At 32.9% G+C, this 21,044-nt stretch overlaps 3 protein-coding genes across 4 annotated transcripts; 1 reads left to right on the top strand and 2 right to left on the bottom strand.

The window, feature by feature from the left end:
• Positions 1-30: 30 nt before the first annotated feature.
• On the bottom strand, positions 31-3,913 carry LOC111479421 (transcription factor bHLH128-like). Of its 2 annotated transcripts, none has more exons than XM_023124082.1 (6): positions 3,379-3,913; positions 1,943-2,220; positions 1,736-1,867; positions 1,591-1,656; positions 940-1,008; positions 31-375 (listed from the first exon to the last, which is right to left on the bottom strand). In XM_023124082.1, exons 1-6 carry the CDS (start codon positions 3,815-3,817, stop codon positions 322-324), a joined length of 1,038 nt encoding a protein of 345 aa, XP_022979850.1. In that variant the 5' UTR covers positions 3,818-3,913; the 3' UTR covers positions 31-321. The 2 variants fall into 2 exon arrangements, with proteins under 2 accessions (XP_022979850.1, XP_022979849.1); XM_023124081.1 differs by having other exon boundaries at positions 1,943-2,223; positions 3,379-3,912.
• Positions 3,914-7,330: 3,417 nt separating this feature from the next.
• Positions 7,331-7,909, top strand: LOC111479243. The gene has a single exon (XM_023123797.1). The coding sequence runs from the start codon at positions 7,331-7,333 to the stop codon at positions 7,907-7,909; it is 579 nt and encodes a 192-aa protein (XP_022979565.1).
• Positions 7,910-17,952: 10,043 nt separating this feature from the next.
• Positions 17,953-19,804, bottom strand: LOC111479244 (phospholipase A1-Ialpha2, chloroplastic-like). Its single transcript, XM_023123799.1, has 2 exons — positions 19,054-19,804; positions 17,953-18,588 (listed from the first exon to the last, which is right to left on the bottom strand). Exons 1-2 carry the CDS (start codon positions 19,774-19,776, stop codon positions 17,953-17,955), a joined length of 1,359 nt encoding a protein of 452 aa, XP_022979567.1. The 5' UTR covers positions 19,777-19,804.
• Positions 19,805-21,044: the final 1,240 nt, after the last annotated feature.

Raw genomic sequence — 21,044 nt, forward strand, 5'->3', positions numbered from 1 at the left:
TCAGAATGATAAAACAACAAAAATAAATAATTAAAAATAAGAAAAAGTATGTCGGTAACATTCCAACACTGATTTTACAAGTTCGAGTTTTCAAACTTGATTGAACGCCTTCATAAACTAGACCTATGAGCTAAACATTCTCGAAAAGACGATCAATAATTGAATGAGAATAACGAGAGTTAAAATTATTTTACATTTAAAAAAAAAAATTAAGCTTATGATTCCAATTAAAATTTGAGAGACCTACTTCCTTTATGTACAAACAAATAAAAAGGGCAAAATTTGAGGTACCATTCATTCCAACTCTCAATATTCCAAATGTTATAAGCATTCTTTGTTTCCACAGGTGCAACTCTCAGCTTCTTTGTTAAGCATCTGAAAAAAGAGAGAAAAATAAAAACTCGAATATTAAATATTATACATATTTTATCGAACGAACCGATTATAGTTCAGTTGATTAAATGATTATAAACAAATTTGAAGTATTAGAAACTGTATAAGGATTTAGGGTTCTAACTCAACTCAACCCCTTTCTCGTTTTAACGAAAAAATGGTAGGATATTGTAATGACCTGTGCCTCAGATTTGAGGCTTGATGACCCCGACATTCCCATGCAACGTGGTCACGTTACTTACTCCTTGCTTTTAAGAGTAAAAACTATCCTCACAAACCAACACGAGTCATTCCAATATGTTTTGTCCTCACTCATGCATACTAGGAAAATTACTAGGAAAATTTCTAAGAGGTCACCTAACATAGAATTGCTTCAAACAAAACACACTTAACTATGAAGTTCCTATGACTGAACCACAAAAAATGAACATGCACCTTATTGTTATGGATAATAACTTACCATAGCAAGATTTTGTGTTGAATTTTGAGGTTATGACAAATTTAATCTTTTAATTAATTGGTATAAGATTAACGTTTAGAGCGAACCTGAATTTGATGTTGAAGACCTTTGATATGTTGCACGGCTAAGTCTAACATGTCTGAGTAGCTTGTTTGCTACAATAATACGACAAAACAATCATATATAATGGATAAAATTTTGTTTCACTCACATGTTTTCTTACTAAACTCAAACGGGTTCATCCAACATAAAATTGTTTCATGCTAAACACGTTAATTTTGAAATTCTTACAATTGAGTCACCAAACAAGAAATACATCTTGAACCCATGTCCAAGATTTAGATGAGGATTTGAAATCCAGATTCCGCACCTATATGACATGACATTCTCCACAATCACTTACGATATAGTCGCGTTACTTATTCCCCACTTCTAAGCATTTCTTAGCTATCCTATCTCATAGATCTTTTTCATTCAAATGTGGTCTCAGTTCATTCATGTACTCCTCTTTTACTCCAGTGTCATAAGTAACCTTTAATTTTTTTAACGAACACCTTATTCGTATAAGTAGTAACTTTCAATTTTCTTAAATATTTCTCAACTATAATATTCCCAGGATCATTTCCATTCTTAAAACGTCCTCATTAAGACGTGGTCTCGATTCTAAAATACCTAAGAATTTTTTTATTAGGTGGATAGTAAAAGAAAAGCTAAAATTTCGAGGTTTTGAATTTTACCTTATCCATGTTCGGAACAAGGTCTTGAAGTTTCTTCAACTTTCCACTAATTCTCGTTCTCCTCTCCTGTAGAAGCACTATAATTAAGTCGAGGAATTCATGCAAAGTTCATAACACATGCAATGCACATAAAATTTAGACTGACCCGTTCGGCGATACTACGAGGATGAGTGGCACAACCACGCTTGGCTCGAATCTTACAAGGAGCAGAGTGTTCAGGGATTTGAAGCAGCCTCTCCACAGTTGCCATTTCTAGAGTTGTCTGCGGCATGCTAAACTGAAAGTTACGCAAATAAGGCCAGCCATCAACAAGTTAAATGAATGGATAAACGATAATCAAATTTAAGTGTACCTGGGACTCGAGGGTGGTGAAGAACTCCGCGTCGGGATGGTGCCGGGAAGTTTTAGCATGAGGGGCACCAAAGACAATGGAGTTATTGGAAGTGTCCCAACAAGAGTCCATGCCAAAGGTAGAGGGGGTAAGGCCATTGGCAGAGGAATTGGCTGCCTCCATAAAGCCTTCACTCATTTCAGAGATTTGAGAAAGTGAATCTTGGCCGTTCAACCTCACTTGGGACTTCAGTCTTCCTATGCTATTCCCACCACCTCCCATTGTCAATGAAAACCCTCCTCCTGTTTTTTCCACCACACATTTTATAATAATCTTTCTTAATTTCAACCTAACCTTATAAGAACCACCCAAGATTAACGGTGAGTTTGAGCTCTAACAAATAGTATCAGAGCCAAACACCGAGGACGGGGGAGAGGGGGATTCCAGTGAAGACGCTCGGATTCAAAAGAAGGTGGATTGTGAAACCCCACATGGATTAGAGAGAAGAACAAGTGTCAATAAAGACGTTGGACCCGACGATGGGTGAATTGTGAGATCTCACATCGATTAAGGAAGAAAACTAAATATTATTTGTGTTGGATGATTAAAGTCCCACATCAGCTAATTTAGGGAATGATCATGGGTTTATAAGTGAGGAATACTAACTCCATTGGGATGAGGCCTTTTGGGAAGCACAAAGCAAAGCCATGAGAGTTTTATGGGGGACAATATCATACCATTGTGGAGAGTCGTGTTCGTTCTAACCCGATTTGACTATGACTAAATTTTGTACCAAAGTTTTATGGTCGAAGTGGACAATATCATACCATTGTGGAGAGTCGTGTTCGTTCTAACCCGATTTGACTATGACCAAATTTTGTACCATATGTACCATAGTTTTAAAAGCTTCCTAGAATCATCCGTAGTGAATCATTGCCCAATTAAATCAATAATGGATTACATTTCCACTATTATTAAAAAAATGCTCGAAAACAACGGCACTACTTAAACTACAATGGGCGCCGAAACTACATGTCGGCTTTCAGCCATCTAAGGATCGGAAAATAAAATAATAAATAATAAATTAAACCCAAATTGACATCATCATGCAATTGCGATGCTCACAGCATCTTGCACGTGACTTATGACCTGGATTTAAAGAAAATAATACTTTTTAATTAAAAATATATACAAAAATAATTATAAATACCAATAAATTTGAAATATAGTCGACTTAATTAAAAATATTTAGGACGTATTAAACTCAATTTAAAAGTCCGTGTGGGATACGGTTTAAGAGCAGAGAGGCTAATTTGGTCATTTTGAAAAGTTGAGGGGTATATTTTCGTGAACTAGGGGAAGAATATAGTCAACGGTTGAGAAGAAACGCGGTGAAAACCACGCGCCGGTGAAGACGGGAACAAAATTAGAGAGAGAGAGAGAGAGAGTGTGTGTACCGTTTCGTTCGGCGACGGAGAGATGGCCGAGGAATCCAGCCGGCGAGCTTTTCTGGCGAACTAACGGCGAAGAGGAAGAGGATTGACCACCATTGCTATTGAAATTTCTAGCCGTCGAGAAGTCGCCTAGGGCTAAATCATGGATTCCGTACGACCTCACGGCAGCGGCAGTGGATGACGACGATTTCAGGGAGGAGTCGGCGGAGGAGAAGTAGTGGCCACTGAACGACGGCGGTGTACGGAGCGAGGAAACAGAGTCCGGATGCCGACTTCCAATCACGGAATCCACTGCCGAAGTCAGAAGAGATCCAGGCGCGGAACCGTACCGAGTGAGACCACCACCGCCACCGCCGCCGCCGCTACCGACGCCGGCGTTGGCTGAGGCCATGAATTTCTGAGAGGAAGAGGAGGAGGAATTTGATTGGTACATATGGCGCATTCGGATTTGGATCTGTTTTTGATTTGATCGAAGAAAATGAAATCGGAAGAGAAAAAGAGAGAGAGAGACAGATTTGGGGAAAAAAGCAAATCGAAAAACTGCAATAACATATCACTTTATAGGCATAAAATCAATTGAATTAAATAAATATTAAATATTAAGGGCTTTGATAACATTACTTAACCTTCACATCACCTTACCATTCTAACCTGTTCACCGATATTTAGGTCGGTCTTTCTTTTTACGTACTTAATCTTCATATTTGTAATTTATTCTATTGGTCTCGATGTCACCTTATAATTAATTTAGGTCAAATAGATCAAAACTCGAAGCAGTAAAAATAAAAACCCTATTCAGTGCTACACTTACGCATCAAAAAGCTTAGTTTCTACGATACTGAAAGGCCCGAGGGGGAAAAAGAGGATGAATTTCCCATTTTATTAAAAATAAAAAAATAACAAAAAAGATTAAAAAAGAGGGTTAATTTTGATTCGTTTTTTATTTTAATTTTTTTAATTCCCACTTGTCAAAAAAGAAAATAAAATATTAATTTATGCAAAAAAATTTAATAAATAAATAATTAATTATTTACCTTGGTCCCTGCTATTTTCTCTAAAAACGATAAAATTAAAATGGATAATAAAGTAAAAATGTTTGACTTATTAATGAGGTCAATTTAAAAAAAGAGCCATAATTCTGGCAATTTCATATATTTATTTGTTTGCTTGCATTATGATTATTATTATTTATTTTTTCAATAATTAAAATGAAATTAAATATTAATTAAGAGAAGATAGGTCGCTAATATTTTTTCATTTGGATCGCATATAACTTTTATGCAACTTGCCAAAGTTTATCGATTTTTATATTATGATTGTCAGCATTCACTCGTTAACTTTTTGAATTACTTATAAATTTGAAATTCAATCTTATCGGGACGTTCGAGTAAAACAATAATAAATAATGAACTTCTTGGTTAAACGTGTTTTACTTTGAGCAATTTTATGTCGGTGACCTTCTAGAAGCTTTTCTAGGTGTATGTGAATGAGAACAAAACATGTTGGAAGAAATTGTGTTTGGTCTGTGAAGACAATTTTCTTCCTTAAGAAGCGGTGAATATTCGGAATCTTAGGCATGAGTTGTTACAAGCTTACCCAACACATACGTAACAAGCAAGAACTTACCCGACACATTCTAATATATCTGGGTCCCTCTAAATGTTCTTGTTAAATTCATTTATGTATCTCTCATTTACTCGGGTGTCACATCTGATATTTTATCGATTAAGAAATTTTAAAATAATAGAATGATAATTTTATTAAACAAAAATTTTTAAGGCTTAATTGTAACAAATAATTTGAATAAATGGATAAATAAATACATATTTTTTATAAATAAAAAAAAATTGATAAAAGGAATAAAATAAGAGGGGTATTTTGGGAAATGAGATAAAAGTATGGGACTGTACGGACAATGTCCTTTGGATTTGTATATGGATATGAATTAATTATATAAAATCTAACAAACAAGTTGGCTGCTTTGGTCGACCGCACGCCATTTAAGACAACTATTAAAAAAAAAAAAAACAATTATTATTATTTTATTACATTATTATAATTCTCTTTTTTATATTTTTATTTTTAAAATTATGTTTTTTTAATTTTTTTTGGACACGTTAACTACTGTGACATCGACACGTTAAATTTTCATTACATCTCTTATAACATAGACACGTTATCTATTACTCGTTTTTAAGATTGAAGACTAACTCGAATCCTTTCAGCATGCTTTGTTTCAATTCTTATAAGTTTTTCTTAGTCATCCTCATTCGTACGTGGTCTCGGTTCATTCATGTATCCGTTTTTTACTCCATGGTTAAGCGTAATTTACCTGGAACAATTCTGTGAAGCATGTGAGTGAGAATAAAACATGCCGGAATGACTTGTTGTTGGTCTATGATTATGGTGTAATATTAAAATTTGAATTTTTAGAAATTATATTGGCAGAACATTATATATATTTTTTCTTACGAAATATATTGATTATTAGGGTTTTTTAAACTTTTAAATAAAGATTATATTAAAAAAAGAATTTTTTTTAAAGGAATAATTAACGGTAAAAAATTACCTGTGGGGAATCCTATTCCCGCTCCGATTCCGACAAAAATAAATGGAGAATTTCGCGAAGATGAAAAATGAAATAATTGGTAGGAATGGAAGCGGAGAAAGCTTCTCCGTCCTACTCTATAGACATTTCTAGTAACAATCTAGTCTCGAACAATGGTCGGGTTACTTCGTTAAAATTTATTGATACAAAATTCTAAAAACTTAGGATAAAGTTGTCATTGAAGGTTTGGTTATCCCCAATGTCCAAATTGAAGCCTTTAGCCCATTATTATTTGGGCTTGGACTCTTCAATTCATTTCAACATTGTATGATGAGTATTGAGATATTTTTATTATAAGATATCGAGAAGATACCTGAATGAACCGACACCATATCTCAAAAAAATTGAAAGGGGTTATATTTTTTTGGTCGGGTTGAGTTGCAAACCAACCCTATCCTGCCCTACTTTTAAGACTATTATGAAAATTAAGAATATTTGATGTTCGTAATTAATGTTAGTAAATACGTTGTGACTTGTAAATGATTGATATTTGAATTTTATGAGATTTTAGTTATTAATGTTATATGTACCGTGGATAAATAGAATTTTTTTAAATAATTAATGTTCGATGGTAATTATATTATTTCTACACCGACAAAAATATTTTTTAGTACGAAATTTGGAAAATAAAACAAATGTTAAAATATAATCAAAATGAAATAAAGATGAAATTTTTTAGATTAGTATGGAATGACAAGTGAGTAGGGGTGTACATGGTCCCGGTTGGGTTAGGTTGAACTATTTTTTTGACCCAACCCAAAAATTCGTTGATTGGATTGGTAACCCAACCCAATCCTTTCTTTTCAGGTTGGGTTGTCAATTTTTTTTAAGTTTTATTTATCTACCTTTTATAATTATTTCGATACAAAAATGAAATATATTAAAAGTTAATAAATAAACGAGCGTGAGTCTATTTAGATTGACTAAAATACTACTCTACGGTATATTTTTATTTGGCTTAGGTCAACTACAAACTTGAAATCAAACCGGGTTCGTTTAAAAAAATGAATCAAACCCTATCCAAAATGCTAATCCAACCTAATCTAAGCCTTACAGTTTAGATATTTAAATATTGTATGAATAAATATTTTAAAAATAATTTAAATAAGGTAAGAATGAATATATTTAAATATTTTAAAAATAATTTAAATATAGTAAGAATTGAGATTTAGATAGATTTAAATATATAAATATTTTAAGATAAAAGATTACGATATTTTAAAATAAAATTTGAAATTCTAACGGCAAAATAGAATATAACTATAAAAGGAAGACGATATGCATTGTAACTATCTACTTCAAACTTAAACGAGTGCTAAACCTGTGCCCTCTCGAGTCTGCCAAACAATGTCTCAACAAGTAAACAAAGCCATAGATAGCCTGAGATTTCTTGGAGATGTTGGCCAAACAGATCTAAATTTCCTTGAACATATTTTGCCGCATTGCACCGTCGAGCAACTGATGCGTATAGAGAACTCTTCGAAAGGAAGAGACCTCACTCCAGTAACAAACAAATTATGGAAAACTTTCTACGAAAGAAAGTTTGGTAAAGATGCTGTCAACGGTGTTCTTGAGATGATGAAGCATAAGGAATCGTTCAAATGGAAGCAAATGTACGAGCTGAAGATAAAGGAATTAGAAGAGAAGGCAGTAGAAATTGAGAAACGATATATACAAAACTGCCAAAACGAAAAAGCTCGAAAACAAAGTCGTCAAGTAAAGATATGTGAGATATCGCCATCGAGTAAGGTTTTGAAGAAGTCAAAAGTACACACAAAATTTTGTCAAGTTTCATCTGCACACAATGATAAACGAAGCTACCTAGGAGGAACAAGCAAGATACTGAAAAAAGCCAGAAAAGAAACGTTACAGAGTATAGAGACGAAGAATGTGATAGCTTTTCGTAGAAATACAGTTCAAAAGTAGTAATTTTCTTGAATAATTGGTGTAACCGAATTATAATAGATCAAAGTTTTGTTCCGAAGTTTATTCAAAAATTTTCTTTTATCGAAACAAAAATGCAAATATCTATTTTTTATTTAAAAATTAAATATTTGAAAAATTATATTTTAAAGATTTAGAATAAATAAATAATTATATAATTAAATAATATATATGGGACGAAAAGAAAAAAAAAAAACTTTTTAAAATTAATAATATATTCAGGTTGATTTGGTTCGGTTATAATATCTATCTATATATATATTTTTGTTGTTATAATCAGATTTTTTAAATTTTAATCTAAAATTAATATTTAATTTTATATCTAATAAATTTATAATTTTTAAAAATAATATATATAAGATAAGATTTAACTTAAATTAAAATTAAAATAATTTAACTAAAATAAAATAAAATTTAAAATATAAGAATATTTAAATTGAATAATAAAAATAAAAATAGTTTTTAATGCAAAAATTTAAAGAATAAAGGATAAGATTTGAAATAAACTCTATTAAATAATAATAATGATAATAATAATAATAATAATAATAAAAATAAAAGTAATGATCATAACCCTAGTAGGCCTTCCACTACTTTGTTATATATTTTTAAATTTAATTTAGTTTCTCAAATCCGACATTATGACCCCAACACGAGTGTTTGTCGTTTCCAACATTATATTAAAAATCAGACTCGAAAATTCAATCTAACATGAATTATATTATAAACTTATTTGAATCTCATTCAATTTAAAAAAATAAAAATTTTAGTTTAAATTATATATATATATTTATAAATTATAGGTCGTTTGTAATATTGTCTGCTTTAGCTCGATAAAAAAACGTATTTGCTAGGAATGGTTTCCACCCCTTATAAGAAATGTTTCGTTTTCATCTCTAATCGATGTGAAATCTCACAATCCACCTCTTGGGGTCTTTGATACCATTTGTAACAGCTCAAGCTCACTGTTAACAAATATTGTCAACTTTGGCTCGTTTTGTATCGCCTTCAGTCTTACCGTTTTAAAACGCGTCTGCTAGGGAGATATTTCTACACTTTTATAAAGAATGGTTCGTTCTTCTCTCTAACCAATATGGGATCTCACATCATCCAACATAGAATTACTCTAAGCCAAACACGCTTAACTTTGACGTTCCTATGAATGAGCCACAAAAAATGAAGGTGCCCCTTGTTAGTATACATAGTAACCATCGATTACTACTCGGAATTATCCGCGTGGCTTGGTTCGGTGAGCCATGCAAAATTAAAGCCATTAAAATAGAAGAACGTTGTCTGTTGGTGAAAGAAATTAGGGAATATTTTATGAATACTTAGTGGGTATAAATGGAGACATTTAAAAAGACATATTGAAAAAGTAAATATAAAGAAAGAAAAAAGGAACGACATGTCGCATTCATATCATAATCCCACTTAGCTTACCCTCTTAATTAAATTATTCAAACCCTAACACAAGTCATTCTACTATATGTTTCCCACGTGACCTAAACCATTTCTTTATAATTACTTGAATATGTCAAAACTTACTGTACTTCTAAATAGTAATTCTTTATCGGCTCCTTTCGATGGATCAACCCGAACATAACATAACTAGTTTAGACATATACCCTCAACAAGAGGCGAGATATTGTCTACTTTGCTCGTTACGTATCGCTGTCAGTCTCACGATTTTAAAATACGTCTATTAGGAAAAGGCTTCTACACCCTTATAAGGAATGCTTCGTTCCCCTCTCCAATTGATGTGAGATCTCACAATCCACCCCCATTGGAAGCCCAACGTCCTCGCTGACACACATCCTAGTGTTTGACTTTGATATATTTGTAACAGCCCAAGGCCACTGTTAACATCCACTTTTACCCACTACGTATCGTTATCAGCCTCACGGTTTAAAACACGTCTACCAGGGAGAGGTTTCCATACCTTTATAATGAATGGTTCGTTCCCCTCTCCAACCGATATGAGATCTCACACTCAGACAACAAAAATGTTTCGAGAAAAACATGCTTAACTTTAAAGTTTTTATAACCGAGTCATCGAGAAAAAAAGATGCACCTTATTGGTATAGGTAGTAATTATAAATTTTTTAATCATAATATCATATTTTCAGTATCATTTTCATTCACATTTGATTTCGGTTCATTCATATATCTATCTGTGAGTTAATCATGAATGTTCGTAAAAAAAGAACTTCTAGAATGACGAGCCGAAGTCCATTATTCATAGAAATTAAACCCAAACACAAGTCATTAAGGACTTGATTAAGAGAGTTAATTTCCCTTAGCCATTTGTTTATCATAGCATGATTATGTCTTACTACTAAATTAATGTGTGCCCAACGTGATGTAAAACATTTTCTATAAAGTTAATAATTTAAATGTGTCACACTTAAAAAAACATTATTGAAGGTGGAAGGTACGGTTGTTGGTTCAAAAGATAAAGCGTTTTTTTTTTATTTTTTCAAAGTCACCCGATACATGAAAGAACCGACAGCGTAGAACTTTCGTTCGATTCACATTTTAAATTATATTGTATTGGTTCTTTAACCTTCGTTTTCGTTTTTAAACTTTTGAATTTGCTTAATTTTTTTCATTAATTTACATTTTGGTGCCTAAAATAATAAAAACGCTAATTTTAACGGAATTAAAAGTCAATTTCAAATTTGACATTTGGTTCAATAAACGAATAGCTTTTTAAGTAAAATTCTTCTGTTCAGACAAAAACATTGAAATTCTCGAGATCAAAATTGAATAACGATAAGCTAAAAAAGAGTAACACGGATTGATATAAACCTAATTTGTTTTCTTTAAAATAATATAATTTTTCTCAAAAATGATTAAATAATAATAATAATTAAAAAATAAAATGATATTGAATTTAAAATACTTATATTAGTTAGGCTTATGTCCTAATTAATATCTCCTTTAGCAAACTAATGATGAGTCAACCATATTAATTAATTTATTGATTAATCCACTAGAAAAGTATTTAAAATAATTAATGAAAATAATAATAATAAATAAATAAATAAATAAATAAAACATTTACTTATTCTTTTCAGTTACATGATTATTATGTATGATTGTTTTGTAGTTTAACAGCACTTTGCTGTTAGGTTGCTTCTTTTCATTTATTTTGTGTTTTTGGCCCAAAATTTAGTGATATGTACTTTGAATTTTTCAAACACCATTTAAAATTAGTGGAAATTATCCTTAAATTATTGTTCCTAGGGTTACACTTGTTCCACTTTGATATGTTCGTGTGTGTTTAGACATGTTTTAAACGTCAATTGACGGTAGTATATACTTGTTCCACTTTAAAACTGACTCTCGTCTTCTCATTTAAAGGGGTCGTAGATATCACAACCATCATGCATCTAGTAAATTCATATGCTTCTAAGGGTTTAGTAAATGTGGGGCTTATGGATATCAAAATGGTGTTGAATGGACACTTTAGTTGTATTGATACGTTGATTCCGACTATGGTGGAGATATAGACAACTTGGTCAGCTGGAAGACCTCTCTAATGTCGTTGTAACACTGTTAATATGAGTTTCCGCATTGATTGGAGAGAGGAACGAAACATTCCTTGTAAGTGTGTGAAAATCTCTCCCTAATTGACGTGTTTTAAAACCTTGAAACTGACGGTGATATATAATGAGTCAAAACAAACAATATTTGCTTGTGGTGGATTTAGGCTGTTATAGTTAATCATTGGGCAAAATTTATTGCCTTAACTGAAGCACTGAAAGAGGCATGGTGGCTCAAAGGTCTTTTAGAAGGCTATGAATTTGATAAAAAAGTGGTAAAAAATCTTTACCTAAATCACTCATAAGCTACTTAATGTCTTTTTAAGCTGGGTATATGTAATGGTTATACACGAGAAGGGGAGAGTGGTCGAGAGGTCAAAAGCGACCTTTTCTCTTTCTCTACGAAGAACCCAAAGAAGCAGCTCAACCAATAGGCGAGAGGTTCAGTCCAAATAAGTTCCCAGGACTCGACCATTTTCCTCTCATAGTAATTCTCATACCCTATCTTGAGGAAGTAGTTTAAAGGTCTTATAGTAGCACGAACCGATTTTTATTTCTAGGTCACGTGAAGGAAGCCAGTCCAAGATCCTATTCTTACTCTACAAAGACAACAAACGCTCTCAACACCTAAACACCACTGTTTTCTGAAACCGTGAAAGATATGGAGAACAAAATAAATAACGAATTTTGTGAGAATAGAAAACAAGATAGTAGACAAAGACGACATCTCTATACCGACTCTATCGTACTCCATACGTACACATCACATTTAAAATATAATGAAAATGTCAATCAAACCAGTAAAAAGGTGAAGTAATTATTATCAATATTGCTTTCATTGTGGGCCCTTTGGATGATATATATGCATATATAACCTATATATATATAGAGAGAGGCAAAGGCATGCAATTATTCAAGTGTTTCATTAAATTATATGACTTCACAAAATCTAGTCAGACATAACTTGCTACTGCTCCGCCGCAAGAACACAGACCAGACCAGACCAAACCAAACCAAACATTACTACAACATGTTTCTTTCATTATGTATGGTCGGTTTTGGCATGTTCCAAATGTACCAAATTATATCACAGGTTTTCGTTATTAATTTCGATTGGTATTTACACCATTATTACTGTCATCGATCTCTTTACATCTCAATCACCCGTTCCGGTCAAACTTCTTTGTTGTTCAAAATGTAGTTGTCCCTCTCTTATAACTGTCACTATATATGATCTGATCATAATAAAAACGACAACGATATGTTTGTTTCGGTCCGACACTAATTATTGACTTCGATTTGATTTGATTTCTTTCTTCAAAATTTTATTAGAGAAATAAATTTATGGATGCTATATTTTTAACATAAATTAAAATAATACTTTGACGTTTTATTTATGATGTGAAGTTATATATCTATTACCTCTTATTCAAAAGTGTTATTCATGGAATATTCTAGAATTAACATTTATTATGGACGGTCGGCCGGTTGGTCCTTAGCGTAATTAATATTGCATTATATGAATTTTTTTTTTATAGATAGGATAATTGTGGCAAAATTTATGGTCATATTCATAAATGTGTTGCATATATAAATACTTTTCATAGTCGATCGGTTAATTTTTTTTATCAGTTTTAGATTATTTAGGTGGGATTTTACATCGGTTGGAGAGGAGAACGAAATATTTCTTTATAAAAGGTGGAAGTCTCTCCGTAATATACTCGTTTCAAAATCATAAGACTACAAATACTCGTAAATGAAAAAATAAAAATTAAATATCATTAATATTTATTTCAAATTTCTTTTATCACAAATTTAAAATTCTAGAAGAAAATTGAAAAATGAATTCACCATGGCCACACACTTGTCCCTATGTTGCATAGCCACGAAAGAGCATATGCTTTTGTGTTCTTCAAACCTTTCAACGTTCCAATTTCATAAAATCCATTTTTCTTTTCTTTTCTTTTAATGTTTTTTTTCCCTTTGGTTAAATTACAAAAATACCCTTAAACTTTACGGGTTTGATTTTAAAAATACTTCAAAAGTTAAAAGATTAATCTTATCAAAACTATTATCAGAGTAGAAATACATACAATATGAAACAACCCAAGCCTATCGCTCGCAAATAATTTTCATTTTAACCCGTTACGTATTGTCGTGAGCCTCACAATTTTAAAACGCGTAACAGCCCAATCCCACCGCGATCAAAGAATTTCCGTTTTGACTCATTACGTATCGCCGTTAGTTTCACAGTTTTCAAATGCATCTGCTAGGAAGAAGTTTCCACACTCTTATAAGGAATGTTTCGTTTTCTATCGAATCAATATGAGATCTCACAATCCACCTTCTTAAGAGCCAGCATCCTTACCGGCACACAACATAGTGTCTGACTCTGATACTATTAGTAACAGCACAGACCCACTACCATTAATCTGTTACATATCAATAGTTAAATTGATGTTGAAATTTATGTTAGAAAAAAAATAAAACATCAAAAGACAAAATCGAAACCTTTGAAATAGTAATTATAAGATGAAAAGGGAACAAAGTATTATTATTAAAACAAGTTTATAAAAATCCACCAAACATTTGTAGAAACAACTCCCACACGTTTTGGAATATCTATCATCTGTCTGGTTTGGTTTTTTTTGTTGGAAGTTTTGAAGTCAAAAGAATGTCTAAATTAGACACAAAAATGGGTATCAAAATAGAGCTGTCCTCGTTTATCGCAATGGAAAATGGCATGTTTGTGGGGGCAAGAAACATGCCCTCACGACATCACACTATGAATCAAACCCACCTTTTTTTTTTCTTGTTTTCTTGCCGTTGTAAGTTGGGAAAGGGATTGAACGATCCTTATTCAAACTATGTTTTGTATGTGCCTTTTGACAATGGGATCGTTTGACTTTCACGATCACAAGAGCTTTCGTGTTAAACTCGAAACAAAAACAAACTTACTTGTCTGTGTAAAAGATAGGACGAACAATTTTGTCTCGTATAGTGTTCATGTAACAAACAAACTCACTTGTATGTGTAAAAGATAGGATGAATGTGACTGTAACGATCTAACTTTCTTACATTTATGCTTTTAGAAGTTCAATTTTTTCTCGTATAGTGTTCATGTAACAACTCAAACTCACTACTAGCAGATATTGTCCTCTTTGGGTTTCCCCTCAAGGTTTTTAAAACGTGTCTATTAGGGAGAGATTTTCACACTCTTATAAAAAAATAATTCGTTCCCATTTTCAACCGATGTGAGATCTCACAATCCATCTTTCTTCTAGGCCCAAGTCTTCACTGGTTCTCGTTCCCCTCTCTGATCGATATGGGACCTCACAGTTCATGTCACACCCTACTTGCTATGTATGCTTGATTCAAACCCAATACGAACCATTAATAATACTATAAAATCGAATTAACGGTAGCCCTAAACATGGTCGACAATCAATATAACTTGTCATAACTAACATGCAATATTACAAGTCAATACCCACATCTAAGAAAGCTTATTCATAATCAAATTCACGTAAACCTAGGTACTACTCATCTGACGAACAGGTCTTAAAATCGAATCTCCACCATCACATGCAGTCCCACATACGACAATACTAAAAGAAAAACACATGGACGAGACGATATTAAACCGAGCATAGAGGGGTTATTATTAGGTCATATATACTTAAAAAAGGTTTGACATTAGAAAAGATTTGATGAAAGGGGTACGTAGAAAGCAAAGTAGAGACGTAATTGCTTAGGTAAGAAGAGAGAAGAAAAGGAGTTCTTGGAATTTTCTTGGCTTCACATCTGAGAATATTCAAACAACAGCGTACCCACAAGACAAAACACACCTTCAGATTGGGAATATTTTGTTTTTTTTTTTTTTGTTTTTTTTTTTAATGTTGTTTGGAATTTAAGGAATAAATTATTAATTAATTAACTTAATGAATTAAGCAACAACATGTGAATTTCGAGTCCATGATTTTCTTACAATAATGTTCCAAAAATCAACCACATTACGACATCCAGCTGCCGCGTCCTCGTGTCTCTCCACAAATTTAATGTTAATCATGTTTTATTTATTTATTTATTATTATTTTTTTTTTTGTCCATATAAAACATAAAATTAATAGTGAAATTTTAATTTTCCAAGTTATATTTTTAATAATAAAAAAAAAGGTAATTATGTCGGATTCGGCACCTGATGACCTTGACATCTTCGTACATCATTTGCAACATGATCGTGTTGCCTACTCTTCCCACATACCAACGTTAATTCTTTCAACATGTTTTGTCGTCACTCATATGCATCGTAGGAAAATTCATAAGAAACCACCCAACATAAAATTGTTGTAAGTAAAACACGCTAAACCGTGAAGTTTTAATGATTGAGTCACTGATCGTGTTACCTATTCTCAGCATTGCTCTTATTTGAATGTGATCTTGATTCATTCATATACCCATCCTTACTCGGGTATCACATGTCCCCGAACCACATCTTACTGGGAGAGGTTTCACTCTGATACCATTTGTAACTTGAGCATGTTGCAAGGACGTAGGGAGATGCCAGGGCCATCAAGTACTTAACCCAAATTCCGATTCCTGAACATGAGACGTTACATGATTAAAAAAAAAATTGACTTGTTTCCGACCACTTTATTCTTCCTACTTTGTGATCTACATGTAAAGATGTTTGTAAAAGTCTAGTCAAAATTAATTATATAAAAAAAAAGAATGTAGCTTTCTCAAATTTTTATTTCCATAAAATAAAAATAAAATTGTTATTAATTTTTGGTTTGACATTTTGATATTTATACATATACATACAAATATATCTACACACACACACACACACACACATATATATATATATATATATATATATATATATATATATATATAGATTATTATTTCAATCATTTTTCTTCTAAAGCTTCTAATGAAGAATTTATTATTTATTTTATAAGGACAAATTTTCAATATGAACAAAAGTGAAATGTTCCAAAATTACAGCTAGTCAATTATTCTAAGTTTGATTATAAATTAATTTTACATTTTTCAAATAAAATGTGATTTATTTTCACATATATTTGAAATTATTAATTTCATTTCTATCCTAATCAATAACCTAATACCAACCTAAAATTATAAAGAAAATAAAAAAAATGTGAGACAACCTTTGTAGTCTTAAAAAAAACCGTTCGAAAAATCTCCATAACCCTTAAAAAAAAAACAAATCGGAGAATTCTCTACTTAATTTGAACGATTTAAGAACGTTCGGTTGAGGAATGGGAGCTGCACGTTAGCACTTGACTTTTTTTTTCCGACATAAGAGGTCTTGTCTCTTTACTGTTTTAGCTACATCCATATCAGTTGAAGTGGTGGAACGTCATGAGTCAAAGAGAGAGCTTTTGCGACTCTCTCCAAGAAATACGATTCGGTATCATAATCGGCTGAAGGCGAACCTCACTAAATATTTAAATTTTATGTATCAAAAAGTTTATTAGGATTGATTTTCTACGTGTTTTAAAAACAAACCCTAATTCATGCAATTTGAGATAGTCAGCTCATCGAACATCAAATCATATGTATAAAGATCGAGACGAAACAAACCCGAACTTCGTTTTTCATCTTGAAAATGAAGTAATAAAGCTCAAGGCTGCGACTTCAATGGCACGTCCAAACCCTAAATGGTTCTTGAACTAATTATGACCATATCAAAAGATTGTCATGATTAAAACCTTCACATTGCCCATTTACTCATATACATGCATGTCACCTAATAAACACTTTGGCTTAAGTCTTTGTGTTGGCTAATCAAATCCCTACTTTACGGTCAAAGCTAAGTGGTAATTGACGTGTACTCATTTTTAAGGTAAGACGTTCAAATTTTCATACCCTATTTATTATACTAACTTTTTTTGTTCTTATAGTATAAACGGATTAAATGGATAACATAAATTTATACATGGCAAGTTGTTAATCACGATAATAAATTAATGCAAGTTGTTAAAGTAAATTCATGAGGAAACAAAAGTTTATCGACAATAAAAAAACATGAACGGGGAAGTTATGTTGACTTTCACTTCATACCACGTTCAACAACAACTACCATCCCTCGTCTTGTTTTGAAAAATGTTTAGTAATTCCTTTTAAGAAGGCTAGTCGTACATATAGATACAAGATTGACGAATGCAACAAAAACATGTGAGATTTGAATGATTTTAGTCCAAAGATTTCGTTTTTTCTATAGTCAACGTGTGCGTGAATTACGTATGAATTAGAAGAATAAATAGTGTAGATACCAATTTGTTTCCTTTGTTTGGTATTGTTTTTGCTATACATCATATGAAACAAATGATCCAAAAAATGTACAAGTTTTGGTTATGATACATCTATGAATCTCACCTCTACCTAAGAGGGAAAAAATAGTCAAAGGCTGAGGAGTTCACCATGTTTTTGTTGGTTTGACTTTCTTAAACCCTAATTTTGTGATTGACTCAAATAATTCATTGGATTCCGCCATGGAAGCATGTTGAAGCTCAAAAACTCCATAGCTTTGTTGATGAAATCACCACCATTAATAACTTTTCTTCTTCCATTATGATGATGATCATCATCATGTTTTTGATGTTCTTCTTTTGGGTATCTTAGCAAGCTTATGTAAGTCTCCAAATCATGAACACATGAAGGGTTTTGCATGTTGAAGAAATCAAGAACCAATTCAACACCAACATGTTCATAGCCTCCAAAAACGCCTGGGATTTTTGTGATGGGATCGTTCACATTCACAACTCTCAATACTTTGACTCCTAATTCTTCACATCTTTGTTTGAATCTTGAGTTACCAACTCTTGGACCTCCAAAGGAGAACACTGAAACGGGTACCACTTCCTTGTTTGTTCTTTTGTTTAACCCTAGCTCGGCTATGTCATATGCTAAGAGAAGAGCTAATGCACTCCCCATGCTATGCCCTGCCATGGTTATGCTTACTTCTTCACTTTTGTACTTGTTTAGTAGCCTCGAGATCTCCGAGAGGAGCTGCTCTCGACAGCTCTCTAGGCCGAATTTCGTGCTCGTTTCTTCGCACGTGTAGAGTGTTAAAAACCCTGATTCGACCTGAAAAAAGGTAAGAGTTTACCGTAAGATATTAGGTTTTGAGTAGTCAATTATGAACTTTTCGTTTCATGTTAAGAGCAAATTGTTCGTTTTTGGGTCTTGGGTTGATCTTTAAATTGTGGTAAAAGAGGGTGATTGTAACCACCCAAACCCAGTGCTAGCGGATATTATCCTCTTTGGGTTTTTTTCTTGATGAGTTTTCCCTCAAGGTTTTTAAAACATGTTTTCTAGGGAGAGATTTTCACACCCTTATAAGGAATGCTTCGTTTTCCTCTTGGGGGCGAGAGTCCGCGTTGGCACACCGCCCGGTGATTGGCTCTGATACATTTGTAACAGCCCAAACCCACCAACTAGCATATATTATCTTTTAAAATGTGTTTGCTAGAGAGAAGTTTCCACACTCTTATAAGAAATGTTTCAGTAACAAAATTAGAACTTTTGGATAGAATGATTAGATTAACAAACCTTGACATCAGGCCGATGATTATGGGGATCGAGGCGGGCAGGCGTAAGCGAGCTCATGAGATTAGCAATCCACTCAGAATTCGTGACGGTACCACGGAAAGTGATGACGACATCTCGTCGCCCTAGTCTCTTGCTAGTTTCATCGGAGGAGACAGCGACATACCCGATCCACCGGCCACAAGACGGAGGCGAGTTTTGAATAGGAGGAATGTTGATATCCGGTGGGGTAGCATATATATATTTAGTCACCTCATACCCTGAACTCTCCAACCCCACTTCCTTCAACAAACTCTTCTTCCCAAATTTGCAAGTCAAGTACCGTTTGGAGTTGGGATCAAGATCAAAAGCTTTATAACAAGCCGTCACAAACTCACCATACCGAATAACTTCACGTCGAAGAAGCGGATGAAGTGTCGGTTCGACGAGATGTTCCCAATCATTGCAGCCATGAATTTGCCGCCACAAGCGCGCCAAACCAGCCATCTTATGAACCATGGCAACAGCGGCGGAGGCAGAAGAAGAAGAAGAAGAAAACATATCAATCAACGGTACTAAAACCGAAGAAGAAGAAGAAGAAGAAACCGAACGTCGAGACGTCGACGAAACATGATCGGATTTTCTCGGAAGCGAAACTTGTCCAAAAGAATGAGACATGGGTCGAGTTGTCTCGGAAAATGTGACATGGTTGATATTAAGATTGAGCTTCAAAGTTGTTGTAGCCATTAGAGAGAGAAGAAGAAGAAGAAGAGGAGAGAGAAGGATATGAGTTTCTCAAGGGAAGAAGGAGACTCCAAAAGGGAGAGAGAGGTATTTATAGAAAAAAAAAAAATTTGAAAAGAAAAGTGAAAGGCATATGTTTGGCAAGCGTTTTGACTAAGAAATTAAAAATAAAATTAATTATTTATTTTTCTGAGAAATTAATAATATTTTATTTGGTCGGTTCCTTACAAAACCATGAGGTTTGGGATCTCTGTTGCGGCTAAAGAACTGACCCAAAATGAATAAACATTTTATTATTTTTAAAAACAAATATTTAATTAGGCTTGGTCCATTATGGTTGACTCAAAATAATTTCTTTAATTCTATCAAAATTAATAAGAATTAACATAATTTCATTTTTTAATTTAATTCAAAGTATATGTTAAAGGGGTAGTCTCGTAATTCTACCACACGAACATTTGACCTAACCTGAGACTGATTTCCGCTCGGGTTATAATTATTAAATTTGATTGATTTATTTATTTATTTAATAAAAGTATAGAAAGGGAGAGTAAATGATGAGTGGATTTTAATCAAAATTGAATTTATTGGTAAAGAGAAAAATAAAAATAAAAATAAAAATAAAAAGGGCACGTGGAGATATAGGGTAAAAGAGAGCGCGTGGACGTGGGTGCGAAGAGAAATAAAATGTGGGGGGTGGGTGTAGTGAGTGGTAGGGTGTGAGTTAAAGCGAGGCGAGGAATTGAAATTGTTTAAAATCCAACTCGCCGCGGAGCACGTGACTTTTCAACGCGGCTTCGTGGTTTCCATTTTCACTGTCCATTTTCCATTCTTTACTCTCTTTAATAATACTAAGACTACACATAACAACTTTAATTCATTCTTATTTTGGACGGTTCTTCTTCTATTATTTCTATAACCCATCAATAATAACATCTTTTACTTTTAGCTTCAAAGTCAACCCTATTTGGATTACGTGGGTGAGAACATATTAATATGGTAGGACTGACCGTTCGTAGATCAAGATCTAGCTAGAGAAATATTCAGATCATTCGCTGTTTGTTCAAATTTAGAATTTTGGTTCTGGGCCATTTAGTAAATCGAGTGGGAGCTCGTGGGTATGTAAGAAGTAGGAGTCGATAAGGGTAGAAAGTGATCGAAGCAATATAATACAGGAAGGCACTGATACACAGAGTGACTTCTAGTGAAGCTCAAGGGCTAGGGCTAGAAATTAATGAATAACATGTTTTTTTTTTTTTTTTTTTTTTTTT

The sequence above is a fragment of the Cucurbita maxima genome, unplaced genomic scaffold (genome assembly GCF_002738345.1).
Source record: "Cucurbita maxima cultivar Rimu unplaced genomic scaffold, Cmax_1.0 Cma_Scf00005, whole genome shotgun sequence".
Taxonomy (NCBI): Eukaryota; Viridiplantae; Streptophyta; class Magnoliopsida; order Cucurbitales; family Cucurbitaceae; genus Cucurbita; species Cucurbita maxima.